The following is a 21,948-nucleotide window of genomic DNA, read 5'->3' as shown; positions in this document are numbered from 1 at the left end:
TTCTTGGACATTATAGTTCCTTATCAGAAATATATAGGGTGACCATAGAGGTTCCATATAACTATCCCACCCTCTAAATTTGGTGTCTTATATTTGTAATCCTGTTTCCTCACCAATACTTCTAATTTTTTTCCTTGTCATTTAAACTCATTCTTTTTGCAGAGGTGGGGGAAACAATATATTAATATTAACATAATTAGTGTAATTATTATGAAATTCATTTTAGTATTTGTATGATGATAATCGATATTTATATTGTGCTTAAAACTAAAGTGCAATATAAACGTCCAAAATTAAAAGTCCAGAGTCATCTTATAGGGGAGATGGGTGGAATAAAAATTTAATAAATAAAAAATGAAAAAAAAATAAAATAAAAAGAATTACCAATTGAATCTGAGGACTATACAAAAATCACAATAAAATTAAGGCAGCTCTAACTATGATGCAATAGTGGAACATCAAACAGATAAATGCTTTGCAGTCAAAAGAATTACAAGTATACAAAACATTTGCCAGACCTATTCTTGAATACAGCTCATCCGTCTGGAACCCATACCTCATCTCTGACATAAATACAATAGAACGAGTCCAGAAATATTTCACTAGAAGAGTTCTTCACTCCTCCGAAAACAACAAAATACCTTATACCAACAGACTTGAAATCCTGGGATTAGAAAACTTACAACTCACGACTCGACATGACCTGTGTTTAACACACAAAATCATCTATAGCAATATCCTTCCTATAAAAGACTACTTCAGCTTCAATCGCAATATTACAAGAGCAAAAAATAGATTCAAGCTAAATGTCAACCGCTTCAAACTTGATTGCAGAAAATATGACTTCTGTAACAGAGTTGTTAATGCTTGGAACTCACTACCTGACTCCATAGTCTCTACTCAAAATCTTCAACCAAAAACTGTCTACTATTGACCTCACCCCATTCCTAAAAGGACTATAAGGGGCGTGCATAAGAGCACAATAGTGCCCAGCGTTCCTGTCCTATTGTTCCCTTCATTATATCAAATTAATATTATTGATGCATATTTTTTACTTATATATTTTCTTCAATACATGTTGTTTTATCTATGACAATTGTTTGTGTATACTGTTGTGACAAAATAAAATAAAATAAAAAGTAAAATTGACTTTTATAAAACCTGAAAGGATGTCCAGAGGAAAAGAAAATTAGTGCCTCGAAGAGTCTTTTTGGGGAAAAAAATTAAAACACGAATAAAAAAATCTCTCGGTATGTTTTGGGGGTTGTTTTTATTTTAGTAATAAAATATTCTGTTCTGCCAAAGTACTGCAAACCGGCATGAATACACGCTTCCACTTCTTGCTCGTCCTCGCTCTCCATTGGGCCCCGAGCTCTTTCTCGCCGAGCTACCACGAGAGGGTTTTCGATCTGCGGGATCAAAGTTTCTGCTTCGACAGTCTCTCTGCCTTTAACGTGGCAAAGATGCTTTCTGTTGTTTGCTTACTTTCCTCGTCAACATAATGTTGCTCTTCCCGTGGCCAAAGAGAACAAAAATAAATAAAACATTCCGATGTTGAAAATGGTGCTGGCCGCCAGAGGCCTCTCGATTTCAGCTAGGAAAGCCAAGAGGAAGTCGCTCCCTTTTCCTCTCTGCTGAGGAACATCCTGATTTGGCCAGAGAGCGAGCCGCGACAGCGTCGCCTTCGAGGTCTGTTTCTCTTCGGCGGATGCTGGGAGTACTTGAGCTTTTTCTTTGACCGACCGAAGTGGGGACTGAGGTACTTAACAAGCCGGGCTTGGTTAAAGGCTGGAAGTTTCTCCCTGACTTAGATAGAGACAGCCTTTGGAAGGAAAAAGAAAAAGAGTTGAAGGGAACGGTCCCACAGATCCTTGGTGAAGAAGGAAATGCTTTTGGAGGATAATGAAACTGGAGAATTGACGAGGATCTGTGTGTGTAAAAGGGAAAATAAACGAGGATAGGGAACTATTTTGACCTATTTTGACCAAGTTATTCGTGGAGGAATAGATTCTATTCTATTCTATTCTATTCTATTCTATTCTATTCTACTCTATTCTATTCTGAGTCAAGTAGACAATCAGATTTGATACTTTTTGTTTGCTAAATATTTAGATGGTGGGGAGAAGGTGGAAGAACATTTGTTCAAAATCTCTAAGGTACTGGAGACTTAGTCAGGGAGTGAGAGGGCAACAGTTATAATTCAACAAATCTATATTGTGAGGACTTAAAAATCAAGTCTTATTTTCTTGATAGAAGCACACTTTTAATCTATTGCAATTTTTTGCATGAAAGCTGAAGCATGTAAGGATTGTTACTCTCCTGTCAAAATACGGTAATAGCAAGCCATGTAGTATCTTAATTTATTACAAATGTTTTTGTGGTGAACATTTGTAGTCCATGAGATGTCATTCCATCCATATATTTTATTTTATTTTCATTGGTAAGTTGGAATCATAACCAGTCATGAACATTTTTGCATGTACAGTAAAAGGTTCTGAGTAATTTCTCTAATTTTCATTTAAAAGAGGTTTCTGGGTACCAACTAACCCAGAGGGCTTCCTGCTGAAGACAAGATTAGAACTTATAGTCTCTTGGTCGCTGACCTGTACTTTTAACTACTATACCAAACTTGCTGCTACTCATGTTAATGATGAAGTCTCCCTTGAGTCAAGCTGAACTCTTCATGAACATGGCTATCTTGTTTTCTTGGCAATACAGTAATACTGTATACAGTAACAGTGTAATACAGTGATTTGGAACCACTTTTTTCCAGCATGTTTTAGATTTCTCAGTCCAGTCTGCAGCCCTGAGATTTCCTGGCAGTCTCCCACCCAACTACTGTCAAGTTTGATTATGTATAGGGGTATGTGGTTTTTTATTTTTATTTATTTGGGGGAGAGAAAGATAGAGAGAAACCAAGATCAATGAAATGCATTTTATTAGCCTGCTGCTGATCCAACTGTACAGGGCGATACAGTCCATCCTGTGATATTGTCCTTTGTCTTTCTAAGTGCCACATTTCAGCCTCTTGTAGCTCATTCTATGTATGCTAATTCTATGCATCCTACCACAGTAAGATTTTTGGGGAACTGTATCAATCTTAATAGAAGTCCCAGCTGGCCACATATCATGATAGACAGAGTACAGTATTCCAGTTTGCCCAGATCTAGTACTTTCATGTATTATAGAATTAGAATTCCCAGCACTCCCAGCCATATGGCCATGTTGGTTATGAATTTAATGAATCAGCAGAGGACATGGTTAAGAAAGGATGGCCTTGTCTAGTCAGGGGATATGACACAAGCCAAAAGAGCACCTGTGGTCCAAAGAAAATCCCACTACTGTGCATAGGGACCTAACAGCACAACAGTCACTGCAAAAAAAGCACTTCAACTCATTTAAATAGGGGAAAAATGATGGCACTGATACCTCAAATGTTGCCTAGACTATATTTTGCCAATACTCAAAGCCAATTTTATTTTACAGTTGTTAGCTGATGTTTGCAGTAAGCCTTTTGAAACACCTGGTAAAAAACCCTCAGTGATTCTTTAGCATAAAAGGAGGGAGTTGTCAAAAAAAATAATCTGATGTTTTGTTGTATAACAATAACAACAATAAATGACTGTTCAGCTGCAAAACATTCAGGATGAGTATTCAAGTGATGGGACATGCTAATTTAATCCAGAATGGAGAGTCATGCTGAGTCACAACATATAGAGTCTCCCATTATTGGCTGAGCTGGTTGGGGTTGTACAAAGTTATAATTCAGCAAAACCCTTTTTTATTCTTTATCTTTAAATTTTCAGAAAGAAAGATGTTATTTTTAATTCCATTCCCCTGCATGATACCTGGTGTTTTTTTAAATCAAAGGTGTCTTTGCCTGTAGCATTTTATTTAATGAACTGGGTAGGGGAAACCTATCAGTTAAAATTATGCTCTTTTTATTGTCATTGATCACTTTGCTTTTACCCATTCTATTTCCCACAAGAATGGCTTGATTATGGTTGATCTAATGAAATGTATTACTATATTTAGAAGGCTTCAAACCACTCAGAAATTCATCTCTTCGTTAAACTACTGGTATAAACATGTCAGTTACCATATCTAACTCGGGGTAATACTTAAATTGAATCTGACCTGTTGGTATTTGGCTGGGAGACTTCTGGGGAATCTTAAAGCCATAAACAAGACCGGAGAAGGGTTGCTAATTTGTTTGATTTTTACAGAAGATGGTAAAGATAAATAATTTCCAATTATACATGTTGTCCTCAAGAACTGAATTTAGTTCATGAGTTCATTTTGTATTGTGTTTTGGATTCAGCAGAAAGATGTGGAGGAGGCAATAAAGTTGACCTGTTTTACAGGATTGCTTGAAAGAATCACCTCTGGAATATTGCATATAGTCCCCCAAGTTCAAGAAGATGCTTCCTAGATACCGTTTATGATTTGTTTTCTTCCCATATTTGTGATATGATGGCAAAACTATTTACTTTTGCTTCCATTCCAGCCACTGGACAGAAAATGGAAAACACTTCCAAGGAAAAAAAATCAGGACAAATACAACTATACAGGAAAGTGGGAGGAATACCCAAAAAGAATAATTCCCGGGAAGAAAACGCTTCTAAAAACCGGAAGAGAACAGGGAAACAAAATGCCAAAAACTCTGGATCCAGAAGAATAAAGTCCATCATGTCGCAAGGAAACTCCAAGGAACAGCCAAGTCAGCAAAGAAAGCGAGTGTCCAAGAAACAGCATCCGTGTCCTGATTGTGGGAAAATCTTCAACAGAACCTCTGCTCTTAGGGCCCATCAGAGAGTCCACACAGGCGAAAAGCCCTACAAGTGCACTGAATGCGAGAAGAACTTCAGCAAAAGTTCACACCTCATTGTTCACCAGAGAATCCACACAGGAGAAAGACCCTACACTTGTTTGACCTGTGGGAAAAGTTTCAGTCACTCTTCCCATGTGATTATCCACCAGAGAACTCATACAGGGGAGAAACATTACAAGTGTTTAGAATGTGGGAAAAACTTCCGATACAGTTCTGATCTCATCAGGCACCAGATTGAACATGCAGGTGAAAAACCCTTCCGGTGTTCTGACTGTGGGAAATGTTTCAATCGGACCTCCAACCTCCTCATCCATCAGAGGATACACACAAAAGAGAAACCCTACAAGTGCCTTGAATGTGGGAGAAACTTCAGTTACAGCTCAGTTCTTATCAGGCATCAAAGAGTGCATACCTCTGAGAAGCCTTTTAAATGCCCCGACTGTGGGGAAGGTTTCCATATGAACACAAGCCTTCTTACACACCAGAGGATACATACAGGAGAGAAACATTATTCATGCTCGGAGTGTGGGAAAAGCTTCAGGTGGATATCACATTTAAATAGGCATCAGAAGATTCACACTGTAGAAGTGTCTTAGGAAAAAAAACCCCACACTTAGAATAACAGAGTTGGAAGGGACCTTGGAGGTCTTCTAGTCCAACCCCTTGCTTAGGCCGGAAACCCTACACCACTTCAGAGAAATGGTTATCTAATCTCTTCTTAAAAACTTCCAGTGTTGGAGCATTCACAACTTCTGGAGGCAAGTTGTTCCACTGATGAATTGTTCTAACTGTCGAAAATTTCTCCTTAATTCTAAGTTGCTTCTGTCCTTGATTAGTTTCCACCCATTGCTTCTTGTTCTACCCTCAGGTGCTTTGGAGAATAGTTTGACTCCTTCTTTGTGGCAGCCTCTGAGATATTGGAACACTGCTATCATGTCACCCCTAGCCCTTCTTTTCGTAAGACTAGACATATCCAGTTCCAGCAACCATTCTTTATAAGTTTCTATATAAATTTGAACACTAGGAAATCATATATGAGTTCCAATTTAAGATGCACTCTATTTTTGGATGCTATATTCTTCTTTTTTCCTCTAACCAAGATAAAATACATTGTTTTGATCTAATGTTTAGATTGTAAGCAACCGATGTACAAGAACATTCTTTACAAAGTAAAGTTAATAAGCATAACATTTCCCTGCTTCACCTGACTTTTAAAAGATTATTTTCAATTAAAAAGAAACGAATGAGAAGTTGTTAAGAGAAACGAATGGAAATAGCAATAGCACGTAGACTTATATACCGCTTCATAGTGCTTTTACAGCCCTCTCTAAGCAGTTTACAGAGTCAGCATATTTCCCCCAACAATCTGGGTCCTCAGTTTACCCACCTCGGAAGGATGGAAGGCTGAGTCAACCTTGAGCCAGTGAGACTTGAACTGCCGAACTTCAGCTAGCAGTAGTAGCCTGCAGTACCACACTAACCACTGTGTCACCTCAGCTCATAATATTTTTTAATTTTAATTAAAAAGAAACTAATGAAAAGTTGATATTTCTCAAAGCACCAACTGTTAGTAACATTCTAATTTGACAAAATGCTGTGGGTATTATAAAAACTGAGCATTCTTGGAAAATAAATATAGTGAGAGGTTGTAACCTAGTTGTTGCCTGGACATGGGTTCAAATCACTCCTCTTCCTAAATTCTCAGAACAGAATATCAATTTTAAGTTATTTTACTTATCCAGACTCAGACTGCTACTGAACTAGCTTCTGCCTCCAAGCACAAAGAAGTACTGGGATGGGAAACACACCAAGGAACCTTCAAGATTTACTGCATTGCCTCCAAGATAGAGAAGTCATTGTAAACACAGTACTTTGCACCTGCCTTGCCCTGGAAAACATAAATTGCTGAGGGAATATAGAATTCTCAATTTTAGGGGGGAAAAATCCTAAGAATCCCAGTTATACATCTCAGCAAATTGTGTAATATCCAAAATCCAAGCCATTCAGATGCCTGAGGCTAGCAAACATTACAGATACCTGTGCATTTTAATACAGGTAGAAATCTATTGGGAGATAAAAGATAGGATGAGAGTATGCCTAAACAAATAATCAATATAAACATTAAACTGGAGATTCATCTCTCTCTCTCTCTCTCCCCTCCTCTTTTTTGAAAAGTTGAAGATGTTCAACAAATCCTCAGACAGGTTTTTATATACAGGCACAAATGAGTGAAAAGGGCATGATTTATTATGGAAACTTCCAATGATCTCCATAATTTTTTCCTTGGAATACCATAAAGTCGAAACGTATTTGAAAATCAACAAAAGCAGCAAAAATGGTGATATGTAGCATATTACTCAGCCAAATGTTATAAAATGAAATATTGGCCATCTATGAATTGGCTCATCCACAAATTAGCCTCCCTATTCCCGAAAATATTTTCACTAGGTAGCCAGGAGTGGCCTGCATAAAGTTTGCAAATTTCATTTACTTATCTGATTGGATGGTAATTTGACAATTGCCTTTCCTCCTTTTTAAAACATTTTTTATGTGGTTAAGATGCTAGCCTAGAAATCAGAAGACTGGCTTGGTGACTTTCGGAAGGCCACTCTTTCTCAGTCCAACCCACCTCACAAGGTTGTTGTTGCTGAGAAATAGGTAGGAGTATATATGCTTTCTGTTTTGAGATATATTAAAATGGCAGGATAAAAATGTAATAATATAGGGATAACAAGCACAAGGCATCAGACACCAAGAATCTTTGATATGCTGATATTTTTATTTTACCACAGAGGTGCATCCAAAAATAGCTCCTTCTAGTGAATATGAAAACTTCCGAATAATTCTACTGTCACATTTTAACATCTTACATAATACTTACATATATAAAATGTATTTTATACTATATATAATGTATTAATAATATTAATCTTTGAACTATGGTGCTGGAGAAGACTCCTGCAAGTCCCTTGGACTGCAAGGTGATCAAACCAGTCAGTCCTAGAAGAGATCAACCCTGACTGCTCTTTAGAAGGCCAGATCCTGAAGATGAAATTCAAATACTTTGGCCACCTAATGAGAAGGAAGAACTCACTGGAGAAGAGCCTAATGCTGGGAACGATTGAGGGCAAAAGAAGAAAGATGACAGAGAACGAGGTGGCTGGATGGAGTCACTGAAGCAGTAGGCGTGAGCTTAAATGGACTCCAGAGGATGATAAGAGAACAGGAAGGCCTGGAGGAACGTTGTCCATGGGGTCGTGATGGGTCGGACATGACTTTGCAACTAACAACAAAAATTAATATTAATATATCTATATAGTAATACAATATTATTTTACAATATAATTAAAAAATCCCTTTTCACCCTTACGAGTGGTCTGTGTTTTCCTCAATTTTAGATCCTCTACCAGAGGCATGGAGGTTGGAAGGTTCTGCTTAGAATCCTAACTGTTCCTAACACTGCTCTTTTCTGAACAGAGAGCTCTGAGGTTGTTCCTGGAATATGTTGGATCCACTCTCTCAATTTAGGAGTCATAGCCACAGGCGCTCCAACCACCACTGGGACCACTTTGGTCTTCTCTCTCATTAGGTCTACTGTTGTAGTAGCATCCATCAGTTCCAGGTTCTCTTGTCTTCTCCATGTACGATTTTGTTCCAGTAGCCTAATTGTCAGATTGTCCTGGTTCCTCACAACATCTGACATTTATTTATTTATTTATTTATTTATTTTATTTAATTATTTTGTCACAACAGTATATATAAGCATAAGCATGAAAGTAACTATATAATATATAAGCATATATATATAAGCATAAGCATGCAATAACTATATTAATTGGATATAATGAAAGAAAACAATAGGACAGGAATGGTAGGCACGTTTGTGCTCTTATGCACGCCCCTTACGGACCTCTTAGGAATGGGGTGAGGTCAATAGTAGACAGTTTTTGGTTAAGCTTTAGGGATTTTGAGAAGAGACCACAGAGTCAGGTAATGGGTTCCAAGCATTAACAACTCTGTTACAGAAGTCATATTTTCTGCAATCAAGATTGAAGCGGTTAACATTAAGTTTAAATCTATTGTTTGTTCTTGTATTGTTGTGATTGAAGCTGAAGTAGTCTTTAACAGGAAGGACATTGCAATAGATGATTCTATGAGTTAAACACAGGTCCTGTCGAAGGCGGCCGAGTTCTAAGTTTTCTAAACCCAAGATTTCAAGTCTGGTGGCATAAGGTATTTTTATTATTATTATTATTATTATTATTATTTGCATTTATATCCCGCCCTTCTCCGAAGACTCAGGGCGGCTTACACTATGTCAGGCAATAGTCTTCATCCATTTGTATACTATATACAAAGTCAACTTATTGCCCCCCAACAATCTGGGTCCTCATTTTACCTACCTTATAAAGGATGGAAGGCTGAGTCAACCTTGGGCCTGGTGGGACTTGAACCTGCAATATTGCAGGCAGTTGCTGTTAATAACAGGCTGTATTTTGCTGTATTCAGAGGAGTGGAGAACTCTTGTAAAATATTTCTGGACACGTTCAATTGTATTGATGTTTGAAATGTGGTATGGGTTCCATACAGGTGAGCTGTATTCAAGAATTGGTCTAGCAAATGTTTTATAAGCTCTGATAAGTAGTGTAGTGTTTCTGGAGAAGAAGCTATGTAAGATTAGGTTTACAATTCTTAAAGCCTTTTTTGCGATGTAGTTGCAGTGGGCTTTGGCACTTAGATCATTGGATATGAAAACTCCAAGGTCTTTGACAGGGTGGCAGTCATCTGTAAGGTAATGTCCATCGAGTTTGTATTTATTGTTTGGATTCTTTTTTCCAATGTGTAAGACAGCATTTGCTGGTTGAGATTTGGAGTTGCCAAGTTTTTGACCATTCTGACACAAAGTCAAGGTCTTTTTGAAGGGTAGCTGTATTGTTGGCAGTGTTAAATAGTTTGACATCATCAGCGAAAAGAACACAATTACTTTTAATATGGTCACAGAGATCATTAATGTATAATATGAAGAGTGTTGGTCCAAGAACACTGCCCTGGGGAACGCCGCTATTGACAGGAACAGGATTTGATAGGGCACTGCCTATTTTGACCACTTGTTGTCTGTTGGACAGGAACGCTGATATCCAATTGTGGAGGGGTCCGGAGATGCCGTAGGATTTTAGTTTTAGGAGAAGTTTGTCATGTACCACTGAGTCAAAAGCTTTAAAGAAGTCAATGTAAATTGCATCTATTGTTTTGCCTTGATCAAGATTTGTAGTCCATATGTTTTTGCAGTGAAGAAGTTGTAAGTTACATGATAATTTTTTTCTGAAACCAAATTGTTTATTAGAGAGTAGATTGCTTGTTTCTAGGTAGAGGATAATGGATTGGTTGATGATATATTCCATAACTTTACAGGTGACACAGCATAAAGAGATTGGTCTGTAATTTTCAACTAAGCTGGGGTCTCCTTTTTTGAAGACTGGGATGACAGTGGCTAGTGACCAAAGTTTGGGAAGACGTGGACTTTGTTAATCCATGTAACACTGGAGCTGGCATTACTCTCCTAGTTTGTATAGACATGAGGCATTAGGGGGCCCTTGCACCAAACTCCCTACTGGTAAGAACCTGCCCAGAGTTACACATGCGCACACACACACAAATAAACACACAAACACCCACACACACTTACACTTCACCAGACTGGATAGTACTTAGTACATAGTACTTAGTACATTCAGATGAAACATATTCTGGATTTCTGAATATTCAGCATAATTTTAGAGGAGCCATGGTGGAAATTATGTTTTTGACCGTAGCAGTAACCTGCCAGTAAATAGCAATAAAGCTCCCTGCTAATTCAAAACGATCAGTGTAACGTGGAGCTGGCAAAACAATTTCTCCCGATGTGCTAGCTTTTTACAGTACTTGCCCAGGATGATTTTTTTACTCCTAGCTCTGAAGAAAAAGGCGATGGTAACTTAAAAACCTTCTCCTGGGCGGCACCTAAAATAAGTGTTTTTCAGCGTAGAAAAAGCCCCTCTTCCATCTTGCCAGGAGAGGGCTCCGCTTACTGTTTCCTAGGAAGTATCAGGGCTTTTCCATTTCGCTCCGCTGAGCCAGGAGGATGAACTTCCTGTAGTAAATAGATTTGCCGCCATCGTGAAAGCTATGTGATAGATAAGACCGAGATAAGTGGCCCGGCGGACATCGAATCAACGCTTTGTCACTCGACCAGAGTGAAGACTATCATCAATTCCGAAATAACTCCGAATAAACTGGCAGCGGGTCAGGTAAAAGAAAGACTGTAAGGTGGAATGTAGGGAAGAAATACTTATCGCAGAAAACCTTTTATACTAGGGTCCCCACCGAGGTCGACTTGTATCCGGTATTTTTCAACCTGCCTCTCTGCTTGGAACCTGCACTCTATAAAATTATTTTTTTTATTGATATTAGTGAATTAAATCGAAGCACGGAGTTCCTGTTTAATGGCACGAACTGAAGGATAAGCCATTCTTTTGGTTTGTCAGGTTGAGGGTTGCTTGGGAATACAGTAATTTGTTTTGAAAGAGCCCTGTGGACAAAATCTGCTTCATCTGGCATTCCAGCCCAGACAATGGCCAGCCAGTTGATTGTAGGCTTTGAGAAAAGCCTACAATAAGAAGAATGAAATAGCAGGTGCTGATTGTTCCTGCTTCCCTATGGATGATGTTATTAATGGAGAGACAGTTGATGGCTCACTTGACACATCATCATGCAGACCTTGGCTGACCTTGGCTGGATTTGGAAGCTGAGCAGGTTTGGGTGTAAGAAATACCCCAGAAAATATTCTGGGAAATTGAAAAGCATCCCAGGAAAGGCACAGTCAAATTACCTCTGTGTTGCTGCTAAGAAAACTCAATCAGGAGTTGAGCTCTATTTGACAGGTTTTACTTTCTCTAGGTCAGTGTAAACAAGCAAAACTGAAGCAATTAAATTCAAGGGCTTTTGCTTTTGTTTTGCTGGTGTGCTTATCTCCTTCTTGAATTTGCATAATATGTTTTCAGCAACTGCATGAGGTTCCTTGGTGCTCTCTGAGCTTGCTTGTTTTCTTGCAGGTGTTTCATTACCCAAACTAGGACCCTTCAAGCTGCAAATATTCTCCTTTGTTAGTATCAGTAACTGCAGTTGATGGACATGAAGTTGCCATTCTAGAGAGTAATACTTCAAGTATGTGAAATATTTCTTCCACCAATTAGCTTCATGGAGTAATAATGAATTCTGATATTGTATGAAATAGTCTAAAACTTTTCTACCAGTGCATGGTTTTAGATGTATCACATTTCCTCTTACTTCCTTTTCCAAAGAAAAGAAGCTCTAGTTTGTGAAAAATTTTCTCAAAGAGAAAATAAATCCTGAATAAATAATCCAAAATTATTTTGACTTAAGATTTCAGCTATTTGGAATAATAAATGGAATTGCTCGAATAGCGGCCTCTTAGTCCCACATGGATTTTATTTATTTGTTTAATTAATTGATGGTGCTAAACTTTATTTATGACACTGGGAAATATACAATAATTAAACAATTTGAGACAAAACAATATGAAACAATAATTTCTTCTCTATCATCAGGTCCGCAACAGAGGTGAGATCTCAGACTGGAAAACAAACAGGATTATCTCAACATTATTGACAATGAGCTGGTGGATATTCCACAATCAGCCTTTTTAAAATTGACTTGAAATGGTGAAATATTTAAAAAGTCTGCATAACACCCCCAAAGCTTTAGTGTTTATGCAGTGAAAAAAAAAGATAAATCTGTTATAGTGATTAAAATAAACTAAATGTGACAAAAGAAGAAAAAACTAACAGAAAAATCCATATAATATAAATAAACATGGAAAATTAATCCAGTTGTTAAGCATATCACTAAATATAGACCATATCGCAACATATGCTCATCTTACTTTTAGAAAACAAAGGCTTTTCAAAAACAGGTAATTCATGTCCTGTATCCTTTCCTTAAAATCAGGAAAGCATGTTCCTGTCCAATTACAATTATCTTCTTTGCCTTACCTCAAGCTCAAAATTCTTAATGAGACAACAAATCCCATTTTAAGGATATAATTCAATATCCCTTTGAGATCCTTAATATTTCTTCCCAATATTATATAAACATATTTTAAACATACATCATAAACATACATCAAGGAACGTAATGTCTATCCTTTTTTAAAGCAATTGAATGGTCCAGTAAACTCCAAATAATGTTTTCTGATGAATATGTTTTATTTATGAATCATAAGATGTATATTTTGCATTTTTAAATTCCTGGACCAATTGATTTTCTAAAACTGGGTATTCCCTTTTTTCATTCCAGCTTCAAATATTTAATTACTTCTGACTTTCATTTCACTTTTTGGGTTCAAACACTGCATTTTATAATGGAACTAAAATTATAGGTAGCCCAAAGATTGTTAAAGCATTTGAGCCAAACTGATTAACATATGTTTCAACTGAATATATCATATTGCACATAGGCAGACACATCAATGTCAAAAGGCAATTTCTCAAAATAGTTAAAACCATCATTAGCAATCAACTGATTTAAAGTATTAATCTTTTGTGTAATCCAAGCATTCCACCACAAGATCTTCCCTTTTATTTTCACATTTGAGGTATACGGTAAGGTCAATTTCTTGGACAGATTGCCATTCACGGAACAAGAGGTTCAGACAATTTTTGGATTCTTCCACCCTAAAGAATTCATTAATAAATGAGTGTTAGAGTTTGGCTTATACAATTTGTAAGGTGGCACATTAACTTCTTAGCTCTTTGGCAACAAATCTAATGATGATCTTTCTTTTGGAGTACTACTCTGCTACTACTGTCAGTGCATATATATCAGTTTATCTCTAAAGGTAAAGTAGAGACACTCATTTGCAAACTGCTGCTGAACTTTCACTAAATGGCTGGGGGATTTATATGATTCCTTGTGTTATATGTTTCTCACAAATAAATGTGAAAAGCTCCAGTTTATAAGTGATGTTTCAGGAAATATGAATGGTCTACATGTCTGATGGGCCTATGTGGGCTCAAACTTTTATTGATGCCTGATTTTGCCAAGAAGGCTATTTGTTTTGTCCAGTGACAGTGTACCACTGAATATTAATTTGTAGAGTACTGTGGCCAGGGGCGGGTTCCAAATCCTGTCGCTACTGGTTCGCACATGCACAGAAGCGTCCGGGTGGATGAGCGAAGCCTCCCGCCACCGCCGCTACTGGTTCGTCCGATCTGGTGCGAATCGGTAGCAACCCACCACTGACTGTGGCTAGAAACAGTTGCTGCTTTGAAGCATTTGCTTATGGGCTTTTCAGAGGCATTTTCATACTGTCTCTGAATGAATTTTCAAAGAAAAATAGTGCAGATGGAAAGAGAATTTCAGCTCTCTTTCCACATGTTACATACATCATCTTCATCAAGTTGTTTCCTTTGTGGTGCAGAATTGAGGCTAGATCACCTTGTGTCCTACTTTCCATTTGTAGTCTGTTCCTATTATGTTCTTAAAGGAGTTAAAGCTGCAATAAGCAAAGGCCAGTTCCTTCGGGACTTATAATTACTCTTAGTATAGTTTCCAGTGACAATGTCCCTTTGATATATAGCTACAGACATATACCATAGATCTAGTCTGCTTATGACCATTCTTTTAGTGACTGAAGTTAACAAATGTACTGAAAAAAATAGTTTACAAGTGATCCTTGCACTGAAGACTATAATAGCACCCCCATGGTCATGTGATTGTAGTTCAGGCGCTTGGCATCTGTCTGGTAACTATGACACTTGTAACGTCCAAGCAAAGTGAATGGGGAAGCCAGCAGGTGGTTGCAAGTTGTGGTCATGTGATGTCTTGCTTAAAGACTGATGATTCACTTAATGACTGTGGCAAAAGTGTCATAAAAATCGGATACAGTCACATGAAGATTTGCTCAATGGCTGCACTGCTTAATAACGATTTTTCTGATCCTTATTGTGGTAATAAGTTGAGGACTACCTGTAATGTAAATTCTTGTTTATGTCTCTCCCTAATTTTGATTCAGGTTTCGCCAATTAATTATATGTGATATTTGCTGATGTTTAATAATGTCACATTATATTTTTTTCTAGCTGAACTGAATTTTTTGTTTTGTTTTTTTGTTTACATTTATACCCCGCCCTTCTCCGAAGACTCAGGGCGGCTTACAGTGTATAAGGCAATAGTCTCATTCTATTTGTATATTTTTACAAAGTCAACTTATTGCCCCCCCAACAATCTGGGTCCTCATTTTACCTACCTTATAAAGGATGGAAGGCTGAGTCAACCTTGGGCCGGGCTTGAACCTGCAGTAATTGCAGGCTTTGTGGTCTTAATAACAGGCCTTACCAGCCTGAGCTATCCGGCCCTTTGACACATGTTCTTGCTTTGATGTGGATATAGGGATTGATTGAGCATATTCTGGGTGTAAATAAACTGGAAATTACCCACGTTTTCCAACACCACAGAATTGCAGCCTCAGTAAAATTTACTTCCATTCCCCATGGATTATTTTAAATCTGATACTTGGAGTATGAAATTATGTATACAGTAGTTTGTTTAGAAGATCCTGCTTAACCAGAAATGCCAGTTTCTGAATCTGGAATCTTAGATAAGCAAAGATTCTCCTAACAGAGTGCTTATTATTTTGGTTATTGTTTTAAAAAATAAATACAACTCTTTGTCTAATCGTCCTTCAGCATGTATCAATGGAGTAAAATGGAAAGATGGTATTGGCTTTCCATACCTCAGCTTTATCTTCTTCAACGTATAATTGTGCATTTGAAACTACTACTAACTGGCATTGTTTTTGCTGTAACCTAATTTTGGAGATTATTCTTGGGTTAGATTCAATAAGTAATGTCATTTGAAACTTTTAATGGATTCTTTTTTTTATCCCTATGTTATCATTGTTTAACATTACGGATGGAAAAGACTGGAAACCATCTTTTTTGTTTAAAATCTGATTTATTTCAACAGGTGATGGGATGGCAACCAAGACAGAGAAGCAGACATCCATAAAAGAAGAACCAGAGCATGTAGAAATGCAGGTGATGTTTAGAGGAGGATCTAAAGAGAGTAGCTCTCAAAGATGTAAACAGGAAAGGGGGACTGAAAGTCCCTACAATCTGCTGCCAGAGAGAAGAGAAAAAGCTGCTTCTGATAAAATGCAAAGCAAAACTGGTCAGTGCAAGGAAGGGAATTTAAAACGTCTTGACCAAATAGTAATCCAGCAACTCATCCACATCGGAGAAAGTAAAATTACCCCTAAAAAACAGGAAAACAGCTTCTGCCAGAACGTAGGCATCAATAGGCCTCAAATTCTCCATTTAGGAGAGAAGCCATATCTCTGCATCATTTGTGAAAAAACTTTCCGCAACCACTCAGGGCTTATGGTCCATCAGAGAATCCACACAGGGGAGAAGCCGTATAAATGCCCTGATTGTGACAAGAGCTTCAACCAGCGATCCCATCTCACCTCTCACCATGGGACCCACACAGGTGAGAAGCCATTTAAATGCTTTGACTGTGGGAAGAGCTTCAGCTACAACTCTGGGCTCATCATACACCAACGAATTCACACCGGGGAGAAACCGTATAAGTGCTCCAACTGTGAGAAAAGCTTCAGCCAAAAATCTCATCTCCTTTCGCATCAGAGGACCCATATGGGAGAGAAATCTTTCAAATGCCCTGACTGCGGGAAAAGCTTCAGTTACAACTCTGGTCTCGTAATACATCAACGGATCCACACTGGGGAGAAACCATATAAATGTTCTGACTGCGGAAAGAGCTTCAATCAGAGATCGCACCTTATTTCTCATCAAGGCATTCACACAGGGCAGAAGCCGTACACATGCCAGGATTGTGGCAAGAGTTTTAGCTTCAATTCTGGGCTTGTTATTCATCAACGGCTTCATACTGGAGAGAAACCGTATAAGTGTCCCAACTGTGGGAAGAATTTCAATCAGAAATCGCACCTCATTTCTCACCAGAGAATCCATATTGGGCAGAAAACTTAAATTCTAAAGACAATTCTGTACAGGTTATTAATATTAGCATCGTCTTTTGCTCCCTGAATAGTAGCTTTGGAAGAACAATGTGTGTTGTCATCTGTATGTCCAGAAGCAGTGGACTTATTTTAGGATTTTGAAATTCTATTTGTACTTACAGGTTCAATATTTCAAAATGTGAAGCAAAAAGAAAAGTGACAGCCAAGAGCAATGGATATAGAACAAGAGGACTGAGGTCAGGGGTTAATAAGGCTACAAGAAGTACAAAAATGCCAGAAAGCTAAGACTTATTCATTTTTCAATTTTATGAGAAAATAACATTGTAGTTTGAAATGTAAAAGATTTATTAGTAACTACAGGAAAATGCTTTAAAATGATCATCAATGTGTCACTATAGATTCTTAGCCCGTGCAAAATATATAGCCCTCTTTCCAAAGTCTCATCAAGGCATAGAGAGAAACAGGGTAGGTGGACCCTACTGCTGATGCTCTGTCCTTGATGCTTTGTTCCTTTTTGGCTTGGGAGTTTGCTATGCTTAGATTTGAAAGGAAAACCTTATATTTCTACAAAAAAAAAAGTCATATCACATGGAATGCTGGAATAAAGATGTGATACAGAGGTAGTTGCCACAGGCCAATCTTTGTTCCTTTACAATACAACACTATATTGTATGGAGGCCACTTTGGAATTTAAAAGTGTAGTAAATCAAGAATTCGCCCTTGTTAATCTCTAGATTTTCTCTAATGCTTTTTATAGGAGGTTGACTGTGCAGACTTCAGTATTTAGAGAATGCATCAAGGTTACAAATCCAAGTTAAAGTATACATAGCTTTAGTTTTGTTCAATTTAATTGGTTAGATGTGCTTCTGAGCATCATCCAAAGTGCTGCTTATTGGCTATATTATTCAAGATTGCCACATGAGGCTGTCCCCTCCAGTGATCCTCAGGAACCCTGTTATTTGCCCTTGTGTGACACCAATATGTGGAATTCCCTGCTCCAAGTGATCGGTTAACCCTTTATTTAGTAGTGGTCAACATTCGTATTTTTAAAGAAACATTTTGTTCTACCTCTCTTTCCATATCTTTTGTGATTTTATTTTAATTTTTGAATATTTGATCTAGGTTCCAGATTGTTTTTAGATCATTGTTGTTATTTTTGTTGTTATTACTACATTGGATCCAGACTTAGTTGCACTTAAAAAACCCCCACTGAAATCAGAGAGGGTTAAAGTAACTGTAACCAACCTGTACCACTGTTTGAATGTGCGTATGTGTAACCATGACAGGTGTATGGCTTTCTTCACTGTTGTTGGGCTCCAATTTTCAACAGCTCTTGGCATTATGGTCACCAGTGAGAGATGATAGAAATTGCAGCCTAAAAACATCTGGAAGGCCATTGGTTACCCAGTCTTGGACTGCTATAGTATTGGATGCTGTCTGCTGCCCTGAGACCAAGGGGCTGAAAATATTAAATGTAAATATTAAGTCAATTGTAAATATTAAGTCAGGCAGTATTACGTTTTTAAACATTGATCATTACAGCTTAATCGCAGCAACTCTTCTGTACATATAACATTGCTGATTAGAATGGTGTATATGGTAGTTTTTAAAGTACTGAAAAATGTTTCCTTGCAATAAGTGGGGAGTGTACAATGCTAAAATGCATTTTTAAAAAGAGATTCTGATGCTGGTTGCTTGTTTAGATTTTTACTTTTTACCATTTTCTCTCCCTCATTTTAGGCTAGGACAGTGGTGAAATCCAATTTTTTTTACTACCGGTTCTGTGGGTGTGCCTTGGTGAGCGTGGTATGGCTTGGCGTGGAAGGGAAGGGTACTGCAAAATCCCCATTCCTTCCCCACTCCTTGGGGAAGGATATTGCAAAATTTCCATTCCCACCCCACTCTGGGGCCAGCCAGAGGTGATATTTGCTGGTTCTCCGAACTGCTCAAAATTTCCACTACTGGTTCTCCAGAACCTGTCAGGATTTCACCCCTGGGCTAAGACCAAGGTTGACAGAACAGTTGGCTACAGTTCAATTCTTAATTTGCTTACACCCAATAGACAAAATCTTGCCAGACCAAACCCTTACTACTCTTACCTTAACAGATATAACTTCAGAGAGTCTAAGGAGTAGCTAATCTTATTCTCTTCTTCTGTCTCTTATCCAGCTCCGGACTGGGCTGCCTCTTGTCTCGTTCTTCTTTCCAAATGTGTTCCTGGGAAACTACAACTGCACTGTAGTCCATCACGCTAACTCCCCCTTTGAAGGCACTCTCTCTCACCCCTCCTCAAAATCAAATGTAGCCATTACAACCCCAAGAGAATTTATTTGCTTGAATTAACTTTCTAATAACACAAGTAAAATAGTTTTTTTAAAAAAATAACAAAAACCTGGAACCATGCAGAAGACACTTTTCACGTACCACATGGTTGAAACTTTGACAATAGTTATCTTCAGAACAGTTTTTCCTGCTAATCTGAGTAGTCAAGTTCATAGCAAGAGAGGTGATCCCATACACCAGGGCTGTCAAACTCAAGGCCTGGAGGCCAAATCTGGCCTGTGGGGTGCTTAGATCTGGCCTGCGGAGCCACCCAGGAAACAGCGAAGGACAGATTCATGGTGCCTCTGTCAGTGAAAATGGAGCTCAGGAGCCCATTTACTCTGGCAGAGTGCTTGGGCCGCCACAGGCCCCCCCCGACACGAGTGACATCAAGCTGGCCACGCCTACCCCGGCCCCCTGAGGTCAAACACAACCCTGATACGGCCCTCAATGAAATCGAGTTTGACACCCCAGCCATAGAGTATCAAGCCCTAAGCTGTGCAGGGTTTTATGAGTCATTACTGCCCTTGAATTATTCCTTTTGTTTAAATACAATTTTTATTAAAATTTTTATATAAGAATGCCTTGAATTATTCCCAGAAAACGCCAGCAATTGTTGAGAATCATACGATTTCTATACACTATGGCGGTCAGCAGCCTAGCTGCCCTGCTTGGTAGTATTTGCAATATCTAGACCCTTTTCAAGAAGAGCCTCACATGCAACACAGTTAAGGCAGATGGTCAACCTTGCCAGAGTCCAGCTGGCTCAGGAAGTGTCGCATTTGATGCAGTGGCTTGTAACTGTGCAAACATTCTTCTTGCCAAATTTGCCGTCTGCAAGTCCTGTGACAGATGGAGATCGAGGGGCACTTCCAGACCCTCCCAACCTACTCCTGGGGGCTGCAACCTTGTGCAGAGCAAGCTTCTCTCTAATCCCAGAGTCCTACTTTTTCCATACCAACAGCAGCTCCGATTTGTCTGGATTTAATTTCAACTTGTTTTCTCTCATCCAGCCTACTATCAGGGTTTTAAGCAACATTTAGGGCTACTGATTCTTTCCTTGAAAATTGGGTACAGTAGAGCAGGATTTCCTATGGGTAAGACTGGATGAATTCCTCCCAGTAATGTCATGTAGAGATCTTAGTAATAAGTCGTGTTTGATGTTGAAATCTATTTGCAATCTATTTGAGTGTGTGTGCGTGTGTGTAGCTGAGAACAAGAAGTGTATTGTTGCCCACTGAATGCTAATATATCTCAGCCTTTCCTTACTCAGTGTCAGTTAAATGACTAATGGAATATGGAAGTTATAATTGAGCACATTTGGAGAATACCAGATAGGAGAAAGCAGCCTAGTAAATATTTCCTGATATAACATTTTAGGAGTCATACCAATTGTCCTATAAAAAAAAATAAAAGGAATGCCAATAGAAATAAAAATCTGGGGAGAGAATGTGGTTACTTTTTAGCGGTTTTAAAAAAATTCTTCAGTGCATGCTATCAACTTTAGGAGTCAACCATGTGTAGCAATGAGGCAAGAATTCAAAAGGCTTTGACATTTATAGATAGTCCTTAATTTACAACCACAGTTAGAACTGGAATTTTTTGTCATAAATTGAATGGTTGTAAATCAAGTCATGGCATGATCAGACCTAATTTTATGACCATTTTTACCAAGGTCATTAAGGAAATCCAACTTTCCCAGTTTTTTGGGTTTTTTTTGTCAGAAATCAGCTGGGAAGATCACAAATTGGTATCCTGTGACCGCAGAATGCTGCAACTGGTCATAAATGTGGAGTTAAGTGTTACTCTCCCACAAGGCTGTCTTAACTTGAAACCATCTTTAAATGAATGGTTGTAAGTACAACCATGTATCTTAGCAAGATACTAAAATATTAGTGACTACATTATTCTGCCCATAAAGTGTAAACTCTTAGAAAATTATTACTAATTTTAAATGGTCTTTTCACAGTGTCTTGTCAAATGCAATGTCTTGGATATCTTGCTCAATAAAAATATAATTTCTTTTTAGTGTTGGATTTATTTGGCTTTTGTCTCTATTAGCTCATATCCAGTAGTGCTCTAGGTAAAGAAGTTGGTTTTGAACAAAGAATGGTCTTCTTGGAAGAAGCTAATGAAGCTCAACATACTGTATATACTGTATTAAAAGCAGAAAGGCTTTTTCCTGCAGATGTAATCTGAATGATACTGGCTGGGTGAGGCAGCATAATACTGTGAGTATTTCAGAATAGCTAAATGGAGTATCAGAAATGATAACCTATTTTTTCCTGCACACACATATTCCCCAATAGATTAACAGGCTATGGATGACAAACTAGACTAGGCTGCAATAAGGTTAAATATGTGTGAGCCAGTGTGGTGTGGAAACCCAGCTGTTGCCTTAGCATATTTATTTAAGAAAATTTATATGGCTGCCCAACTCATTCTTGGTGACTCTGGGCAGCTTACAAGAATAAAAGCTCAATACAGAAACAATAAAAAGCAATAATTGCACATACCCTAGCGACAACAATCAAATGAGCCATTTGATGGGTTTCCATTGTATTCTGGGGTACCAAAGCCCATTGGCAAACCAGAATTTCAGGGCCTTGAGACAAGAGTGTTAAAAGTGGAGGCTGATCATATCATCTGTGGGATGATGTTCTACAGGGAAGGAGCCCCCATAGAGAAGGCTTTTCCTTTTGGTCCCACTAGATGGACCTCCTTAGGAGAGAGGGACCCA

At 38.2% G+C, this 21,948-nt stretch overlaps 2 protein-coding genes across 5 annotated transcripts; both read left to right on the top strand.

Annotated features, from left to right (window-relative positions):
- Nucleotides 1–1,616: 1,616 nt before the first annotated feature.
- LOC131190309 (zinc finger protein 239-like) lies at nucleotides 1,617–8,189 on the top strand. The gene is made up of 2 exons (XM_058167585.1): nucleotides 1,617–1,689; nucleotides 4,508–8,189. Exon 2 carries the CDS (start codon nucleotides 4,522–4,524, stop codon nucleotides 5,425–5,427), a length of 906 nt encoding a protein of 301 aa, XP_058023568.1. The 5' UTR covers nucleotides 1,617–1,689; nucleotides 4,508–4,521; the 3' UTR covers nucleotides 5,428–8,189.
- Nucleotides 8,190–10,955: 2,766 nt separating this feature from the next.
- On the top strand, nucleotides 10,956–21,230 carry LOC131190307 (zinc finger protein 239-like). Of its 4 annotated transcripts, XM_058167579.1 has the most exons (4): nucleotides 10,956–11,118; nucleotides 11,923–12,034; nucleotides 12,439–12,803; nucleotides 15,857–21,230. In XM_058167579.1, exons 3-4 carry the CDS (start codon nucleotides 12,761–12,763, stop codon nucleotides 16,894–16,896), a joined length of 1,083 nt encoding a protein of 360 aa, XP_058023562.1. In that variant the 5' UTR covers nucleotides 10,956–11,118; nucleotides 11,923–12,034; nucleotides 12,439–12,760; the 3' UTR covers nucleotides 16,897–21,230. The 4 variants fall into 4 exon arrangements, with proteins under 4 accessions (XP_058023562.1, XP_058023563.1, XP_058023565.1 ...); XM_058167580.1 differs by lacking the exon at nucleotides 11,923–12,034; XM_058167582.1 differs by lacking the exon at nucleotides 12,439–12,803 and having other exon boundaries at nucleotides 10,957–11,118.
- The last annotated feature ends 718 nt before the right edge of the window (nucleotides 21,231–21,948 follow it).

Source organism: Ahaetulla prasina, chromosome 2 (genome assembly GCF_028640845.1).
Source record: "Ahaetulla prasina isolate Xishuangbanna chromosome 2, ASM2864084v1, whole genome shotgun sequence".
Taxonomy (NCBI): domain Eukaryota; kingdom Metazoa; phylum Chordata; class Lepidosauria; order Squamata; family Colubridae; genus Ahaetulla; species Ahaetulla prasina.
The sequence above is the reverse complement of the archived record's forward strand: the minus strand, read 5'-3'. Positions and strand labels throughout refer to the sequence as shown.

Bases quoted from the DNA above. Each gene is read 5' to 3' on its own strand.
- LOC131190309 (XM_058167585.1), top strand. From the start codon at position 4,522: ATGGAAAACACTTCCAAGGAAAAAAAATCAGGACAAATACAACTATAC.
- LOC131190307 (XM_058167580.1), top strand. From the start codon at position 12,761: ATGCTCATCTTACTTTTAGAAAACAAAGGCTTTTCAAAAACAG. The intron at 12,804-15,856 runs GTAATTCATGTC...TTATTTCAACAG, and splicing joins CAAAGGCTTTTCAAAAACAG to GTGATGGGATGGCAACCAAG.